Consider the following 16307-nt stretch of genomic DNA (forward strand, 5'->3'; position numbering starts at 1 on the left):
TTTCTAATAAAAGTTCTCAGGCACTAAGCTATAAGGCACGGAAATCTGCTACCTACTTTGATCTTACTATTATGACAAAAAAAAAAACATAGAATGTGATAACAGAAAAATAAAAGGCAAAAAAGGAACAGAACAGATACAATTCTTGCTCTGAGCTGTATGCTGTATTGATTTTCCCGAATATGTAAATAATCCACCCTAACGTCATCATAATCAGCATTAACAGATTTGATCAAGTCGACAAAAAATCACACCCTTGGTTGTTTTCACATCCATCGAGAGCTAACTTTTGTTAAAATTTTATAAACAGGATATGGGCGAAAGTTCATTATACAAAGTCACTGATATCTTGTGGAAAATGTGCAGCACCTGGCCTGATCTTCCTGTCACTGTATGTAATGAAAGGATGGTTCTCTATCACCCTTATTTAAGAGCTTCCAACAAAGCTAGCAATCCCAGTCTGAAGAAGATAGTAGATAGTATTAAGGATGGCTACACCGTATGATCTATGAGCAGGTATAACCATCTGAACAGATATAACCTATCAGTGGTGGCACAAGGAAGCTTCCTTATAACATTCTGAACGCTAAGCCAAGTTTTCAGGTGCAGATAGAGAAGTCATCAACCCGATCAAATTGAGGTGGATGCATCACACTGACCCATCCAACTTCAAATAACATAGGCCCTTCCTTCCAAGTGGTCATCAAATGCACTGCTGTCAAAGTTTCGTGCAAATCAGTTGACAATCTTGGTGAAATACAACTACTGACAACAAATCCAAATCAATCTGGAATTATCAATCAGATGATGTCATACCTGGAATTTCAGATTTCCGATGTTGTCTAGTTTACCTATAGTAACAGAATGACATAGCCAGCATGATAATTAATTTACTCCAAAATGGAGTACACATGGACATAAACATTACTTAATCAGAATTACTGGCCCTATTGATGATTGAAAGATCTCATATAACATGCGCTGCACTTCTCCAGAGCCATGTTCACAACGAACAAGATTAACTAACAAAGGGAAAAAGCATGGCAGGTTTCTTTTAAATGAATCCTTCTCTAAACTGCTCAGAAGACGCAAAACAAAAACAACCAAGGAAGTCCTGGCTACCAGTTCCTCTTTCTTGGCTGCGCCCAATGGAAGAATCCAATGTAAGGTCCGACCGCTGTTCGGAGTTTGATCTGATGGTTGGTATCCTGCACAGTTTAGGTATGTCCATAATATTTTCTCAGATACAGCCACTACTTGGGATTCTACATTCATGTCCTTTGTCAGAGATGGGTTGTCATGAAGAAGTGCTTGCAGAAGCTTGAGGTAGTTCTGGTAAGACTCATTTTCAAAGTGAAGAACTGCTGGCTCAGAGATCTCCAAGAGAGAGCATGCTTTATGAAACTTCATCTGTAGTCCAGTCTCAGCACTCACTTCGCTTGCATGAGATGAAATAGATGAGAGTATATCCAAGAGACAACTAATATGGATAACTGAAAAAGATTTTGGATGCCTCTCATAAAATTTGATGACAGCCTGTATGGAAGAAATCAGTATATGAGTCTTACCAATCCAAATCCAAATAGAATGATAAAATGTACAAGTACATGTCAAAGGCTGCAGAGAATAGAAGTTTGCGCAGCTTGTGACTTGATTTGACAAAATAATTATCTGTAACAAGTTGAAATTCTGATACATTCACTCACAACATAATAAGCACTCACTGGTCATGCATATATTCACAATCTAATGTACAACCTTGATTGGAAATATACTATTCTAAACTCACACAAATCAGTAATTGCTACTGAAAAAAGGTATTTGCAATGTGGGTACACCCTGACAATATGGGTATATACTAATTATGGAGGAACGCACGGAATCACTATGTTCAACTTATCTGTATTGTGTTCCCAGAATGAAAGTGGTATATCTGCTCTCAACATGCCTATTATGTTCCTATAGCCGAACACCATTAATGCTGTAATAAGGAAGTTAATTCCATAGAAGAATTGCATATGTGCAACTTATTACTGGGATATCGTGAGCCTTTAGCTCCTGTTGGTTTGACTATTGTTATGATGATGAAACAAGTTCTGATGTGCTAGGCATCACAATACATTTTAGTTGCAACTGAAACAGTGAACTTAAGAAAATCATCATAAAGTGAAAATATGAACAGGTACAGAAATTCTCCTTATTCCGTTTTCCAGCAAAAGAGGTAAGCATTAAGCAATACTACCGAAAGCAAGGATCACCATGGCCCCTTCACCCTGATATCCAGCAAAGGATATGAACAAGAAGCCATCACAGGCAAGGATTACCTACTGTGGCACTCTATGTCAGTCAGCATGGGACAGCACCATAATATGATGAATTAGCATGGATAGCAACTTAGTGAGGGTATCAACCGAAAGAAGGATTATTCAAGCCCAAAGCAGCTTATAAGCTTGCAAATCACTTCAAGATCACTAGCCACCCAAATGAAGTGTAGAATAAAAGACTTAAACTTGTGTTAAATTGGAATTAAAAAAAAAGTCGAATTTTCATGATACTTTAGCTAACAAAAAGTAAATTTTCCCAAATTGTTTACACAAAAAAATGAAAACATAAAAACTGCACAAATAAATGAATATGGTGAGAAATCAAGTTTAGATTTTGTTGGTATATCTTCAATGGTTTATCCTATACAAATTTTGTATTTAGATGTAAAAATGTAGGTACAATAGGAACACGAAATTTAGCAGCAAGCTATAAAGACAAACCTATACATGAAAATGCAAGCAGTAACATCAATTGATATTCTTATATTTAAAAGAATCTACTAACTTTTTCTCATAGTTTTTTTTTCAAGGCATTAGTGTGTTGAGGGCCCGAGGCATTCAGGTCAAATTAGCATCTGACCTGCACACTCCCATGCCATGGTAAGGAAATCCTTGACAAGGTACATTTTATACTCCAAAATCTGTATAAACATGTTATCTTCAAAATGCTTTCAAACTGCAACCAAATGCAACAAATTCCAAATATGACAAGAAAGCAAGGTTTGTTGGATCGGCCAGACCCAATCCCGATCCAAGGCCAGGATCGACTGGTTTTGATCAAACCGGGCCATATCCATCATGGATCTGACCTAGATCCGATCTGGGGACATCAATTATTGATATCCCAAGCTCTTTCCTTTTCACTCTTTACTCTTTTCTTCTCACTCCCTCTTTCACTCCTTTTTTTATTCTCACTCTCACTTTCTAACGAAGAAATCTAGCTCTAATCAACTCCGACGATGCAAATCTCACTCCAGGAAACTCCAACGAACTATAGTTCATCAAGTATTCATTGTTTGAAACAATTACATAATCCATATGCTGATTATTATCAGCCTCAGTATCCTCCGTATTCTCAAATACAAAATCTACATATTGATTATTATCCTCTTAAGAGACAACAAGATCCATTTGATATGAATGATATAATGTAATTACTCTTTCGAGCACCAAACCATAGATGTTATTATTTTCAAACTTATGGTGATTATGATAATGACCACAGAGATTTACAAGAACCAACTCGGTATTCATCGGAGTTTTTGACTTGTAAGTAAGTTAGTATTTTTATTTAATTTTTAAGGCTTATATGTGAATAATTATTATTTTCTTTTTTTTTTATCATATTCTAAATTTTTAGAAAATTTTCTGTATTTTTAAATAATATTTAAAATTTTATGTAATTAAAAAGTCCGATCCGATCCGGCTGATACGTATCATTTTTTCGGAAGGACGATCTCGATCCCGATTTTTCTAACCTTGCATGAAAGCATTCCTTAAAACATTGAGTCTACATATCCTCAAAAAACAAACAACATCCACATCGGCAGAACAGCTTCTGAAAACAAGCCAATGCAGAAAGGAAAGAAAGGCTAATATACCTGTATAATTAGGAGCTGGAGAGCTATATGACTTTTCATTCTGATGATAGCATAAGATGCAGTTTCCATATTAGCTTCCTCTTCATCGTCATTAACAAATTCATGATCCGAATATTGTTCAGCATCAGAATAAACCTCCGTTTTATCTGGAATTTCAATATTTTGCATGATTCTCAGAATTCTAGGGAATACACCCAATGTAAGAGAAGCTGCTTCTTTAAAGCACAATAGAATCTCCTCCCATTCCCTCTCTGAAAGTTTGTTTCCAAGGTTCTCAGTCAAATGCTGTAAAGCAGCCATGCCTGTGCTAGCAGATTGTTGATAAGGACTTCTTACAAAAGTCATAAGAATAGAAACAACACTCACTAGCTGTGAACGAACTACATCAAAAAAAGTGACATACAAGTCCACCAAACATTTTGCTGCCACCACAGTGGTTTCAAGATTCCAGGAATCCTCTCCAACATGGTCAGAGTCTTTTACTACTGAGTGAGGGCCATCAAACATGTGTCCTTCATGGCTAAATATAGGATAAATAACAGATTGGAATATATTGATCCAAAAGGTGCGTGAGAAGAGGTGCCCATGGTCCTCCAAAATGTCAAAGAGTACTTCAAGAGCACCTTTACTGATAGTTGGTCTGGGATCAGATGTCAATTTTGATAAACCTGAAAAATAAACAAGACATGCCTGAAAGTTGAAACTGAAAGCACATCTCTATAAGTCAATGGCATGCGAATATGTAAATCTTAGAAAAGTATGGTACCAGCAAGCAAAGGAACCCAAAAGTAAGCATGATCATCCTTATCAGTGAAAGGATTTCCATCTGAAGCAACTCCATTTATTGATTGGCATTCCGTGTTCTTGTCATGACAAACAAAACCTTCCTCTGCAAGTTTAACAGCACAGAAACGAAGAAAAGCAATAGCATTGAGGCTAGCGTCACTACTAAATTTGCTGTTTGTAAATGCTATAAGACACTTGACGCAGTCAGTAAACGTTGTGGATTCTGTCTCAGTTATATAAGGAAAATAATCTCGAACAATTTTCTCCATGGTCTCAAAAGCTAAAAAGACAATATTTTTACGATCATCATCAGCAGCAGCAGTGAAAACCTAGGATTAGAAGAAAAAATTCAGTATTAGATGTATATTTTACATGAAATGAAGAGCAGGAACTCAGGTTCAATGTTTGAAAGAAGATAGTGTGCAGCACTTCAGTAGCTTCATCAATGTTCAAGGTCTTTAAAATATTCATCATTATGGTTAGGAAGCTGATGCGTACCTTGAAAACACTTTTCCAGCCAGATTTCACATTATTAACTCGACTCAAAACCATTTGGGAAACACAGCGAACAATTAGTTCCCTTATTTCAGAAGAATTACTTTTCTGCATAACAATCACAAAAGGCCTCAAAAATTCATTCTGAAAGTTATAATTTGCCAGTTCCTCTCGCTCCAAAAACTTCATGGCCAACTGTCTCAATGAATCCATAACAAATATTGCAACTGAGAGATTTTCTGACAATCCAACTGAGACAAAGAATTCTGATAAAACATTCCAAATACGAGACCACACCAAACGTATACGATTCATATTATAATGCCTGCAAACATAAAGGTGAACATTAGAGTAATTAATTAAAAATAAGTAAAATAATAATGCAACACAGTATGCACATAAAGTAGGTTCTAAATGATTCTTACGCAATTTCTACTATCTTTGTAAGGCTGAAGATGCGTGGATCCGTGGGTGACTGCAACTCCGTCATGGAAACCTTGCAAAGAGCTTTTACAAAAGCTACTATTGCGTCACCATTTAATCTTTGGCTGTGAGCAAATATATGGTTTAGCTCAAAATTTCCAATCTGATCCAATAAATTTAAGTTTGATATCAAGTTGCTAATCTGTTCTGTAGTAACCAATGCTGGAGCATTTTTTCCAACTGATGCACTATCATAAGACCCCCCTCTGACAACAGCCATTACTGCAGGATTTTGAAGAGCATTCCCTTTCCTCTTCAAGGATGGAATGGCCGGTAACTTCTGTGATTTTTCATCTGATTCAATGAGAGGTACAGTGAAAAAAGAAGCATCTAGAGGAGCACCCTCTCCCAGCAGGTGTAAATGCTCAAACCGTGAAAGACATGTTAATACATGCTCCCAAGCTTCTTGCAGATAATTTCCATCTTCAATGGCAATCGATATTATAGCCTGTTGACAGATAAAACTACATAAGTAAAATACATTGTTCTGACAGCCGTCAAATGAAGATTGCTAGATTTATTCAGTAGTCAAACTATGGGAGAAATGATAATACAATGACTAAATGACTGACAGCATATACATACACACACACATGCACATGTATATGTACATGTATATATGAGTTGACTACAAAGTTGTTGGATCTTTGGGAAAACATTAAGTCATTGACCACCTTTTTAGCCAAATATTGTACCTTGATGTCATAAACAAGTAATCTCATGGTGAGAGAGAGAGAGAGAGAGCAAAAGAGGAAACCTTTTCTTCATAGTGAGATATGTGTTTTCAAATCCCAAAGCAAGGATTGTCGTGGTTGTGGCATGGCCCACGGCCAGTGTCCATGACAAGTACAAATATTTAATGGCTTCAATTTTCTAAACAATTTGTTAATGAGCAGAACAGATATTTAACAAAGAACCAACTTCCTAAGTGACTAGTGTTCTTACTTTTACAGCATCAACATTCTTTTGCTTCATGTCAGCAGCACAGTGGAGGTATGTAAATTTGGCTACAGATGTCACAAAAGCATCTCTCTGCGTCTGCATGCACATTACTGAGGTGACATGCACAGCATATCGGAAGCCTTGTAAACACTGAGATGTGGCAGCCTTATCATCACTTTGGTCAAGCGTCACACTAAAAGCAGCCATCATAGGGGCCCAACAAACCTCCATCATAAATCTTAAGATTGCTGTATCCGTGACGGCATAATACACAGACCTGCATTTCCAAAGCTTAATTTACAATCAGAACTAACAACAATTACATTACAGATGAGTATCGATCAATCTTACTCTGATTTCCCGCTCTTTGCTTTAAATTGCTCTTGTATATGCCTAATGAGCAAGTCATTAGCACCTAATGCCTTTTCTTCTGCCTGTTTCCAATTGACTAAGTTGAAAATGTTCTCCAAGCCTAAAAGCCTATTGCTGCTGCTTGGCTGCTTACTTTGAGGATTTGAGGTGTCGGCGCTCATCTTTATTTCATTTTTCACGATTTGATCATACAGTGTGCTCAAGTAGTCTTCAGGTAAATCTTTTCCGTCATCAATACCTCGATTATTGCGAATGAAATCACCCTTAGACATCTGCAGCAACAAATAAAACTAAAGTGAACTAATACACTAAACAATACGGAGGAGAGTTGCCTTTGCACACACCTTATCTTTGACCATGCTATTATGAGCATCAGTATTGAGCAAGATTACAGAATAAGCAAGGACATAAGCAGTATCTGCACGGGTAAAGGAACTTGGATTGCATTTGCAGTAGCGTTCTGCAAACTTTTCCATGATCCGATCAATTTTTTGTGCTTCCCCCGGCAGTCTGAAGCCTCGTAAGAAAAATCTAATGGCTTCATAAAAGTCCATCCCTTCAAAATTTAGTGAGTCCACGTATGCATGCATTACTTTCAGAGGGAACTCCTCCCTTTCACCCAAATAGTCTCCAATAATTGCTGGATTTAACCCAGTAGCATTTCTTAGGAAAGAAGCTACTTCTTCTGGAGAAGGAGCTATCTTTTTGCTATTAATAAGAAATTCAATACCCTTGGAAGGCTTCCTATTGAACAATGTTATGCCTTTCTGCAATGACAAATTCAATGAAGATCTATCAGTGATACTACAAGGCACTTTAAAAAGACCTACTTGTTGGTCATGAACAAGGGAATGCTTCACCTGAAACTCTAGTTTATAGGCACGGCGTTGTTCAAGAGTGGCAGCATCAGATAATTCAGAACTAGAGTCTGAATGCAGTTCATAATCAATTACATTTCCTTCTTCTCCATTCAGCACATTAAGGTTGTCTACCAAATGATCATTTTCAGGGCCTTTAGGAGAAAAATCTTCAATTCTCAATTGTTGATCCATCCATGCTCCCATTGACTTGACGATAGTAGCGAGGCACTTGACAGACTCAATTCGGAATGTATGATCTTGGGCTCCAGACAGTGTTGTCACAGATCCAGGAGTTACACCTAGTGCAGTCTTTAGAAGCCCGTTGACAATCCTGCAAACATCTGACGGAATTAAAAGCGCTTAATACATGTTAAATGAAAGGTTGCATGAATAAAATTGGAGCAGGCTGAATGATGCTAAATGCCATAAGCAATTCAATACAAAAATCATATTCCACAATCCACTCGATTGGCTCTAACAAAGTAGCAGCAGAGTCAACTTTGCCTCATAGTGAAAGGAAGTTGTAGCATTACTGAACATTTCAAGGAGTTGATACCTTTCAAAAATATTTGGTGCATCCACATCACAATCATAGTTCACAAAAATATCAATAATAACTTGTGAATCTTGACACATCTTCTCCAACATGTTGAGAACAGTCATTTTCTGCAAAAAACTTGGCTGAAGGACATTCTCAAGAACTCTAAGAACAAGCATAGGAAAGAAAATTCCTATTTCCTCCTTCAGCCCAGATCTAAACCTTGATAATAATCCCATGAAAATAGAACATAGAAGCTGAAAAATACTCATTGCAGACAGTGCACTATTCTTCAACAAAGATAAGCACAGGTACTGCTTGATTGCTCCAAGATATCTGTAGAAAAACAAATAGTGTCAATATAGATTCTTGTGTGACAAAACACCAATTTGCAATCAATTAGCTTAAATAGCAATACAATCATGTAATAAGCAATTGAAGATCTTTTACAGGATTACTATAATTCTAGTTCAAGATTGAAGAGGTTTTCTTTCTTTACATGTATGAACATCAAATAAGTGAGGAAATAATTTCATATATTTTGTAGTATACTACTATAATAAATTTCATGGGATATAAGAGGACTTTTAAGACCAAGCTCCATTTGTCATCTCTCTCTCCTCAAGAAATGATCAAATGGGAGTAAGAATCAGCACATTTTAAGCTTTTATTTTTGAACAAAAGAATCCATAGACTAAGCTATGAGAAAGTTCCCTCCATATATTCATACAACTCTCACTCTCAATATTGAGGATTCCATTAACAAACCAACCCAAAGGGCCAAAATTCTTCATTTTTCTATCATCTAACTTTTAGTTCTTTTCATCTCTTATAGAAAAGATCCTTATAGCATGTAATTATTTTAATAATACAGTTTGTACTACTATTTTGTATATTTGGTGTCATACCTTCACTCTTTGAAAGATTGAGAGGTCAATAAGTATTCAAATTTCAAAAGAATAGATATCTTACATTTCTTCAATTATGTTTAGAAACTAACTAAACATAATTGCAATCCATTCAAATATGTTACTAAAATAAGTAATCAAAGCTACCATGTGCAATGGCCAGTGGCACATATCATGTTGATACCCTATCAGTTCGCCCCAGTGTGCCACTGTGCACTAGCACACCTACTAGCTGTATATAGGGCTGTCAAAATAAACGTGTTGCCCGGGCTCAGCTCGGTTTGAGCTGAGTCGAGCCCGCGCGGTCGAATCCGGCTCAAAATGATATTGAGCCGAGCCTGAGTCGGAGCCGGCTCACTTAGGCTCGGCTCGAGAAGCTTGAAATTATATATATATAATATCTTAATATTTTTTTCTCTCCATTTGACACATGACTAAGAGAAAAACATTCATGCATCCTACCTACTTGCCTAGCCTCATAATTACAACTCATTACTCCTCTTTCCCATCAGTCATCAATCCCGTTTCCCAAACACCACTTAACTCTTCAAATAACCAACCGTTCAAAAATAAAAAAAATGTTTCTTCTTGCACTTAGACTCTTAATGAGTGTTGATAGGTTTTCTCTACCTCCTTCGCTGCCTCCTCCTCTTCCAGTCTTCCACCGTCGACAAGCCTCTTCCTCCAATCCTCCGCTGTCAGCAAGCATCCTCCTCTTCCGAGGCTCTGAGTCCTCCTCCTCTAGCCCTTCCTCGTGCGTAACCCTCTCTCTCTCCGGGCCACAAATCTATGGCAGCTCACCGACCAGAACCTTACTCATCCGGTGATGGCGACTTTTCCCTTGCCCAATTTCTTCTCTAGCTACACCACCTCCGCTTGGTCCACCGTCATCCCTTCAAAGCCGTCCTCAACCTCCTCCCCTCGTTCCGGCCTCTCTCGATGCTCCTCCATGTCTTCCTCTTCTTCGTCCTCCTTTGCTTCCTCTCCATCTTCCTCCTCCGTAATCTCCTCCACTTCATTTATCTCTGGCTCCGTCGCCTCTGCTCTAAAACCATCTTGTCCTCCTTCGTATCGAGAAACCCAGCCTAGATCCGACGATCTTAGCCTCATTCCCAACATTGCCCTTCAGGGCGCCGTCTCGGCTCGATAGGCTTGGCTTGGGCTCGAGCTTGAGCTAGCTCGGCTTGATAATAGGCTCAATTCAAACTCAAGCTTGGTTTAGGCTCGATCTAGCTTGGCTCGAGCTCGGCTTGAATTGAGCTGAGCCAAGCCTGAGCCTACAATTGAGGCTCAAAATTAATTTTGAGCCGAGCCTAAGCTGGAGCCGGCTCGCTCAGGCTCAGCTTGTTTACACCCCTAGTTGTATATTGGCACACCTCTAATAAATTTTTAGGAACTCTATACATATTTTTGCTTCTAATATATGTATTAAAGGCTACATTAGTCTTTGATCCATGGATAATGTTGTAAATGACCTATTTTTTAAAAAATATAACAATAATCTAGTAGAAATATGATTCAACACATAATATATTGGACATATTCATTAATGGACAATGATTAAGTAATTAAGTACTAAAGTTAAGAGTAAATACATAGTTGCACATAGAATGATGAAAAGGATCAAAGGGAGTGAAAATAATTTGGGGGAAAAAATAACATTATCAAATAATTTCCACGTATATTAAAATTTTAGCTCAAAATTGTAAAATTTTGAGTTCGAATCAACTCATATGAAGTTAATCTAACATATTCCTATACCACTTTTGACCCAATTTGAATGAATTCGATTATGGACTATTTGATATTTGGGGGAAATCAAATTTATTCTTTGATTGCTACATCTTAAAGAGTACTTTTAAATCTAGTACCAAAATACTATATTTATGCAAAATGGCTCTTGCGAATGATAAACCTAACAAAACTAAGATCTATCATTTGTACCCAAGTGTAAAACAAAGGAAATACTTAAGAAAATGAAAAAAAATTTACCTTTTGATGGGATTTAAAAAGAAATCTTAAATCTCACCTAGACCTTCCCTCTTTCACACCTCATTCTATTCTCTAACTCTAACTCTCTATTTAGGATAGCAATTGCTTTTGGGCCTCTTTAACTTTAGCTCAGGCAGCATCGATTATATCTCACGCGAAATCCATGATAGGTTCGGCATAGCATGGCACAGCCCAGCACAAGGTTGTGCTATTGACACTCTATAGACAGGTGCCAGTATCCCAGTGGTGGCCAGTGCCAATTGACCCATGTGGGTGAATAATAGAAGCAACTTCTTTCTGTTGAACAGAAAGAAAGAAAAGAAAGGAGCCCATTACTCTGAAATCAGTTAAATGTACCTTATCAAAAGTTCCACTAATGCTCAATTAGGTGGACTCTTATTTTGGATAAATTCCTTACTATGCAAGATCCCTATTTTGGATAAATTCCTTACTATGCAAGATCATAACACCTCCACCATAATACCTCCACCATGTGGGCAACCTACAAGTAAGACTCAACAATGGCAGAATACTTCCATGGGTTACAAAATATTGATTCTTAATCATTGTTTTGCCCCAAGTATATAGCAGAACTGCAGAAGTGTGCCTTTACAGCTGCATGCCATGAGGTTATTCAGGTTGTGAGTATCGATGGAGTGACATGAAAGAAATCAACAGTATGACAAACCAAATTACTCCCCACTCTAAAAAAAAACTAATGCCATACATGCAAAGGTGAGGTCCTACTACCACATAGCTGGTGAGGAAAAGCAGATGCAGAGAGTCATGAAAGGAAATTGCTGATAAAATCACATATAATCGAGAAATTTACAAAATTGTATCATTTTCCTTAAGATTTCCAGTATCTCTCCTAAAGATTGAGAACCCGAAGAAAATGTCAAAGAGGTGAAATTGAATAAAAGATTCCTTAACTAGTCCAGGCGAATGCGTCACAGTAACAACCAACAAGTTGCTATAACAATCCTATATGATCAGGGGAAAAACCTCAAAACTTATGAGTTTCATCCCATAAACATGTAACTGTTGGTGTGCACCTCTCAGTAAAGCCAGGACAGTATAACTAAAGATGCTTCTCCAAGGTAGCATGACTTTATCATCTCAAAATTCTCTACAATGTTGTTAATTAATTGAAATCTTCCTATCGAGAAGTATATAGTTTCATGAGAGGCTGGAAATTTCTAACCCAACACAAAGCTGAGACAGCTGATATGTGTTTGCTATTAATATAAAGAGGTTTGCATCATAGATGGTTGACCGTTGACCCATTTAATTTCATTTAAAAGCATGTAGCTTATCACATATTACATGTTCGTGGTAAACTAAGCTTACCTAGGGCAACAGGAACTATATTACAGAGAAAACAAACCATTAGAGACTATACTTACCTCTCATTCGTCCGCCAGAAAGATCCTGCATTGTCTACCACCATCTTGAGCAGCTCTAGAGACAGAACCTTCCCTCTCAGCAACAGCGGATCCTCCGGATTCTCTGGCGTTGAGAACTTCATCGAGAGCTTGCACAAGTTCTTGAACAGCAAAAGCCCATCCTCCCTAATCTTACTCAGCCCATCTGCCTCCCCATCCCCCACTTCTCCCTCTCCCTGCTGCTGAGAATTGGGCACAACCACCTCCAAGTCGCTCCCCTCCATAACTTCATTGATAAAATTCTGCGCGGATTGCACCAGAGTCGAATCATTCAAGCTGCGATCAGACAAGTCCATCATGTCGGCGATCGACACCGTCCGCACCCTGACGTCCATAGCATCCGCCTCTACTCGCGCAAAGATTATGACAAGAATCTGCGCAAGAACAAGCTTCGAGCAGAGCTGGTTGGCGCCGCTCTGGCTGCCGAGGTAAATGTTATAGCAGCTCTTAACGATCTGACCCAAGCACTCGCCGCGGAGCGCGACACTGGGAGATCGCACAGCGGCGATGAGGACTCTAAGCACGGCGAGCTCCATGGCATCATCACCCATTCCGCCGCAGGTGAGGACGGCGGCGAAGAGTCGAGAGGAGGGAGACGAGGCAGCGGCGTCGTTATCGGCGGCGTCGATGTCCCCACGGAGGAGGAGGTGGGAGAAGAGCTTCTGGATGCATTGGAGGGCAGGCTCGGCAACCTTGGGGGAGGCGGCGTCGAGGGCGAGGGCGAGAGGGTGGAGCGCTGCTTCGGCGTCGGAGGCGGAGAGTCCGGAGAGGGAGGAATCCGCCGGAAAAGGGGAGGAATCTTGGAGGGAGTCGAGGAGGTCGAGGGCGGACTTGCAGGCGGAGACGAGGGAAGAATGCTTGCGCCACGCCGCGTTCTTGATGATCTTGTCGAGGGCCGGGCCGATGATACGACCAGCGCGGGAATTGCCGCCCAAGGAATGGAAGGTTGCCATTGGAGGGAAGAGAAGAAAGAATTAGATCGGAGGAGGATGGAAGGGGGACACCATGGATCTGATCGGATAAGAGGTGATTACGCTTCGGGGGAGGATTGGGGATTGGGATCGTGGAAGGAGGAAGATAGAGCCATGGGATGGAGGAGATCTGAAAGGGGGGGGAAGCTTTTCCTTCTTTCTCCGTTCGTCCACATGGAAATATGGAATTATAGGAAGGTGAGGGTGCTTTGGTCAATTTGACGAATTCTACGCGACCGGAACAAACGAGAGAGAGAGATCACGTTTAGTTGCGTTGAAGCACTGAGATCACGTGACAAGGTATGACTATGACTCGCTGTATAATTCTGGTGCGGGGCGTTCTATTATTTTTCGGTCTTTATTCAGTGGGAGGGGACGTGATTTTGTTCGTCAGTTTGATGTGTACCGGCCTGTGTTTGAGAAAATGCCGCAAACCACTTTTTTGCTTATGGTTCTCAGGTTCTGGCAGAAATATTTGGACAGGAGAGAATGTTTCTTCCTAAAATCTGAAGCACTATCTTGCAATTTGCAACTCAGGTCTGCTACTGAGATCACTTCTTTTGCGTCTTGACTGAACACATTCTTTACGTATGTAATCAATCATATTTGCCTCTTTCGCAGCTTAATATCAGGTTGATACACTCGTTTCTTATGAAGGCCATTGCAGGGCAATTGTTTAGAAGTCAGAAATGGTGTTTGAAAACAGGAAGTGATGAACTATGTATTTCAAGGATCATTGCAATACTGGTATTGCCCATAATATATAGTGCCATTTTTACTATTTAAGTATTCATTTTTTTTTTTATTGTTTTCTCCTGTCTTTATCTCAACTTTTAGATTCATAATAGAACACACAGATCAGTGCTTGTTTAGTACTTTAGGATTTACATTTCTTTTCAAGAAGAGTGTCACTGTTGGATACTACTAATGCAATACCTACGCGATTCAATAGTATACCCAAAATTTTAGGAGCACAAACAACCCATGACAGATGCTCAACAAAATCGATTGTGGCCATAGGGTTTGCAGATCTTATTTTGCTCCTGCCATATTCAAGAGCTCTCTGTATTTGTAGGAAATTATAAGAGGTGTATTAGGCTCTTCAGTATCAATTTTCCAATACCAAGAATATAAATCTCACTTGACTTGTGGGGTTCACTCACCTTGATACATTATGATGTATCACTTTTCTTGATTTTTTTTGTGTCTGATATTCTTGAGAGAATATATAGTGCAACTTGTTCTTTTCTGATTTTACGGCTCTATAATGACATCAACTCTCCTATCAACAGTTTCTTCTTCACTCTTGAGTTGGTTAACTAGTATTTTCTGATCAGACTAGCTTCTCCTACTGTCAATAATGATGGTAAGACCTGAATTTTTTTTCGTATCGTAAACTAACCTGCCACTGTAACTCATGAATTCTATGCTGAAGATAACAGTAATAATCTCTCTGCTGGATATTGAGTATCCAACTCGTAAATTTTCCTATTCATATCTAATTATCGAATGTCCAGATATGTTCAGATAAATTGCGATACTTCTTTTCTATTGGAATGAGCTGTCCTTTATTTAGTACATATGGCATTTATTTTTTAATGAAGGAAATGGTGGACACCATCAATGATTGTTAACAATTTCTTAGGAAGCACTAACGAAGAGAGGATGTGAACAAACAATTTATCTAAGCCCTGTTGGTCAATAATCCATGAGTCTATGACTACCCAAGGTGAACATTGATACCAATGTGCTTCAGTTTATAGAGCCATAAAGCTGTTTCTATTAATTTATGCAATTGTTTATTTTTGAAGGAATAGAAGGATTGGAGGATCTTGAATAGGATACCACTGCCTACATTGTATATTACTCACTCAGACAATGTTGCAGGCCAGATATAGTGGTGGCGTATTTATGTAATAAAAGATTGTCAAAAAGCTCCATTAGATTGAGGATGAGTTGGAAAATAGTTATCTAATCTTGACTGCCTTTTCTTTATGACATGATAGTTACCCTCACACACAAAGAACAGTTGCATAAAAATAGTTATCTAATCTTGACTGCCTTTTCTTCATAATAAAGGTCGTTGAATTAGAGTAGAATGACTGAAATAGTACTTTGGCTGAATTTTATGCCTATCTTTCACATATTCAGGCATATGTGGCGTGGCGATGCGTGGCGTGGCGTGGAATAATCACAGAAACCAGTACTCAGGCAATTTAGATTGAGAGACTCCTGCCTTGTAAAGAGTATGAATAACCAATCAAGTATTAAATCGGCACTGTTTTCATTTTGTCATGGATTATTCAACGTGTATCAAAGGGATAGATTATGTAAGCAAATACAAACTGTTTAACCCATATTTTACGGTACTCGAACTGCATCATTAGTTCTTGAAAGCCACCTTAGGCTTATCAAATTCTGAATCTCATTTTTTGAGTGGCTCACGATGATTTGGTGGAAATTATGCCCAGAGAAATGGTAAAAATGAAGGAAGAATCCCCAATATCTCACAGTACCAATGGGCAATGGCGTAGCGCGAAAAAATAGTGCAATTGCTGAAGCACAGCCTGAAAGATGTTCAGTCAGTGAA

At 38.7% G+C, this 16307-nt stretch overlaps 1 protein-coding gene across 4 annotated transcripts; it reads right to left on the reverse strand.

Moving 5' to 3' along the window:
• Positions 1-135: 135 nt before the first annotated feature.
• Positions 136-13881, reverse strand: LOC140794526 (brefeldin A-inhibited guanine nucleotide-exchange protein 1). 4 transcript variants are annotated; one of them, XM_073146626.1, is made up of 13 exons: positions 12708-13881; positions 8420-8737; positions 7864-8194; positions 7348-7770; positions 6983-7275; positions 6635-6908; positions 5632-6137; positions 5210-5531; positions 4692-5040; positions 3926-4593; positions 817-1536; positions 542-715; positions 136-460 (listed from the first exon to the last, which is right to left on the reverse strand). In XM_073146626.1, exons 1-11 carry the CDS (start codon positions 13697-13699, stop codon positions 925-927), a joined length of 5088 nt encoding a protein of 1695 aa, XP_073002727.1. In that variant the 5' UTR covers positions 13700-13881; the 3' UTR covers positions 136-460; positions 542-715; positions 817-924. The 4 variants fall into 4 exon arrangements, with proteins under 4 accessions (XP_073002727.1, XP_073002725.1, XP_073002726.1 ...); XM_073146624.1 differs by having other exon boundaries at positions 136-715; XM_073146625.1 differs by having other exon boundaries at positions 279-712.
• Positions 13882-16307: the final 2426 nt, after the last annotated feature.

Source organism: Typha latifolia, chromosome 8 (genome assembly GCF_019914945.1).
Source record: "Typha latifolia isolate L0001 chromosome 8, TyphaL0001v2, whole genome shotgun sequence".
Classification (NCBI taxonomy): Eukaryota; Viridiplantae; Streptophyta; class Magnoliopsida; order Poales; family Typhaceae; genus Typha; species Typha latifolia.

Bases quoted from the DNA above. Each gene is read 5' to 3' on its own strand.
- LOC140794526 (XM_073146626.1), bottom strand. From the start codon at position 13,699: ATGGCAACCTTCCATTCCTTGGGCGGCAATTCCCGCGCTGGTCGTATC. The intron at 6,909-6,982 runs GTAAGATTGATC...TTGGAAATGCAG, and splicing joins GCAAAGAGCGGGAAATCAGA to GTCTGTGTATTATGCCGTCA. The intron at 6,138-6,634 runs GTAAGAACACTA...ATCTGTCAACAG, and splicing joins AGAATGTTGATGCTGTAAAA to GCTATAATATCGATTGCCAT.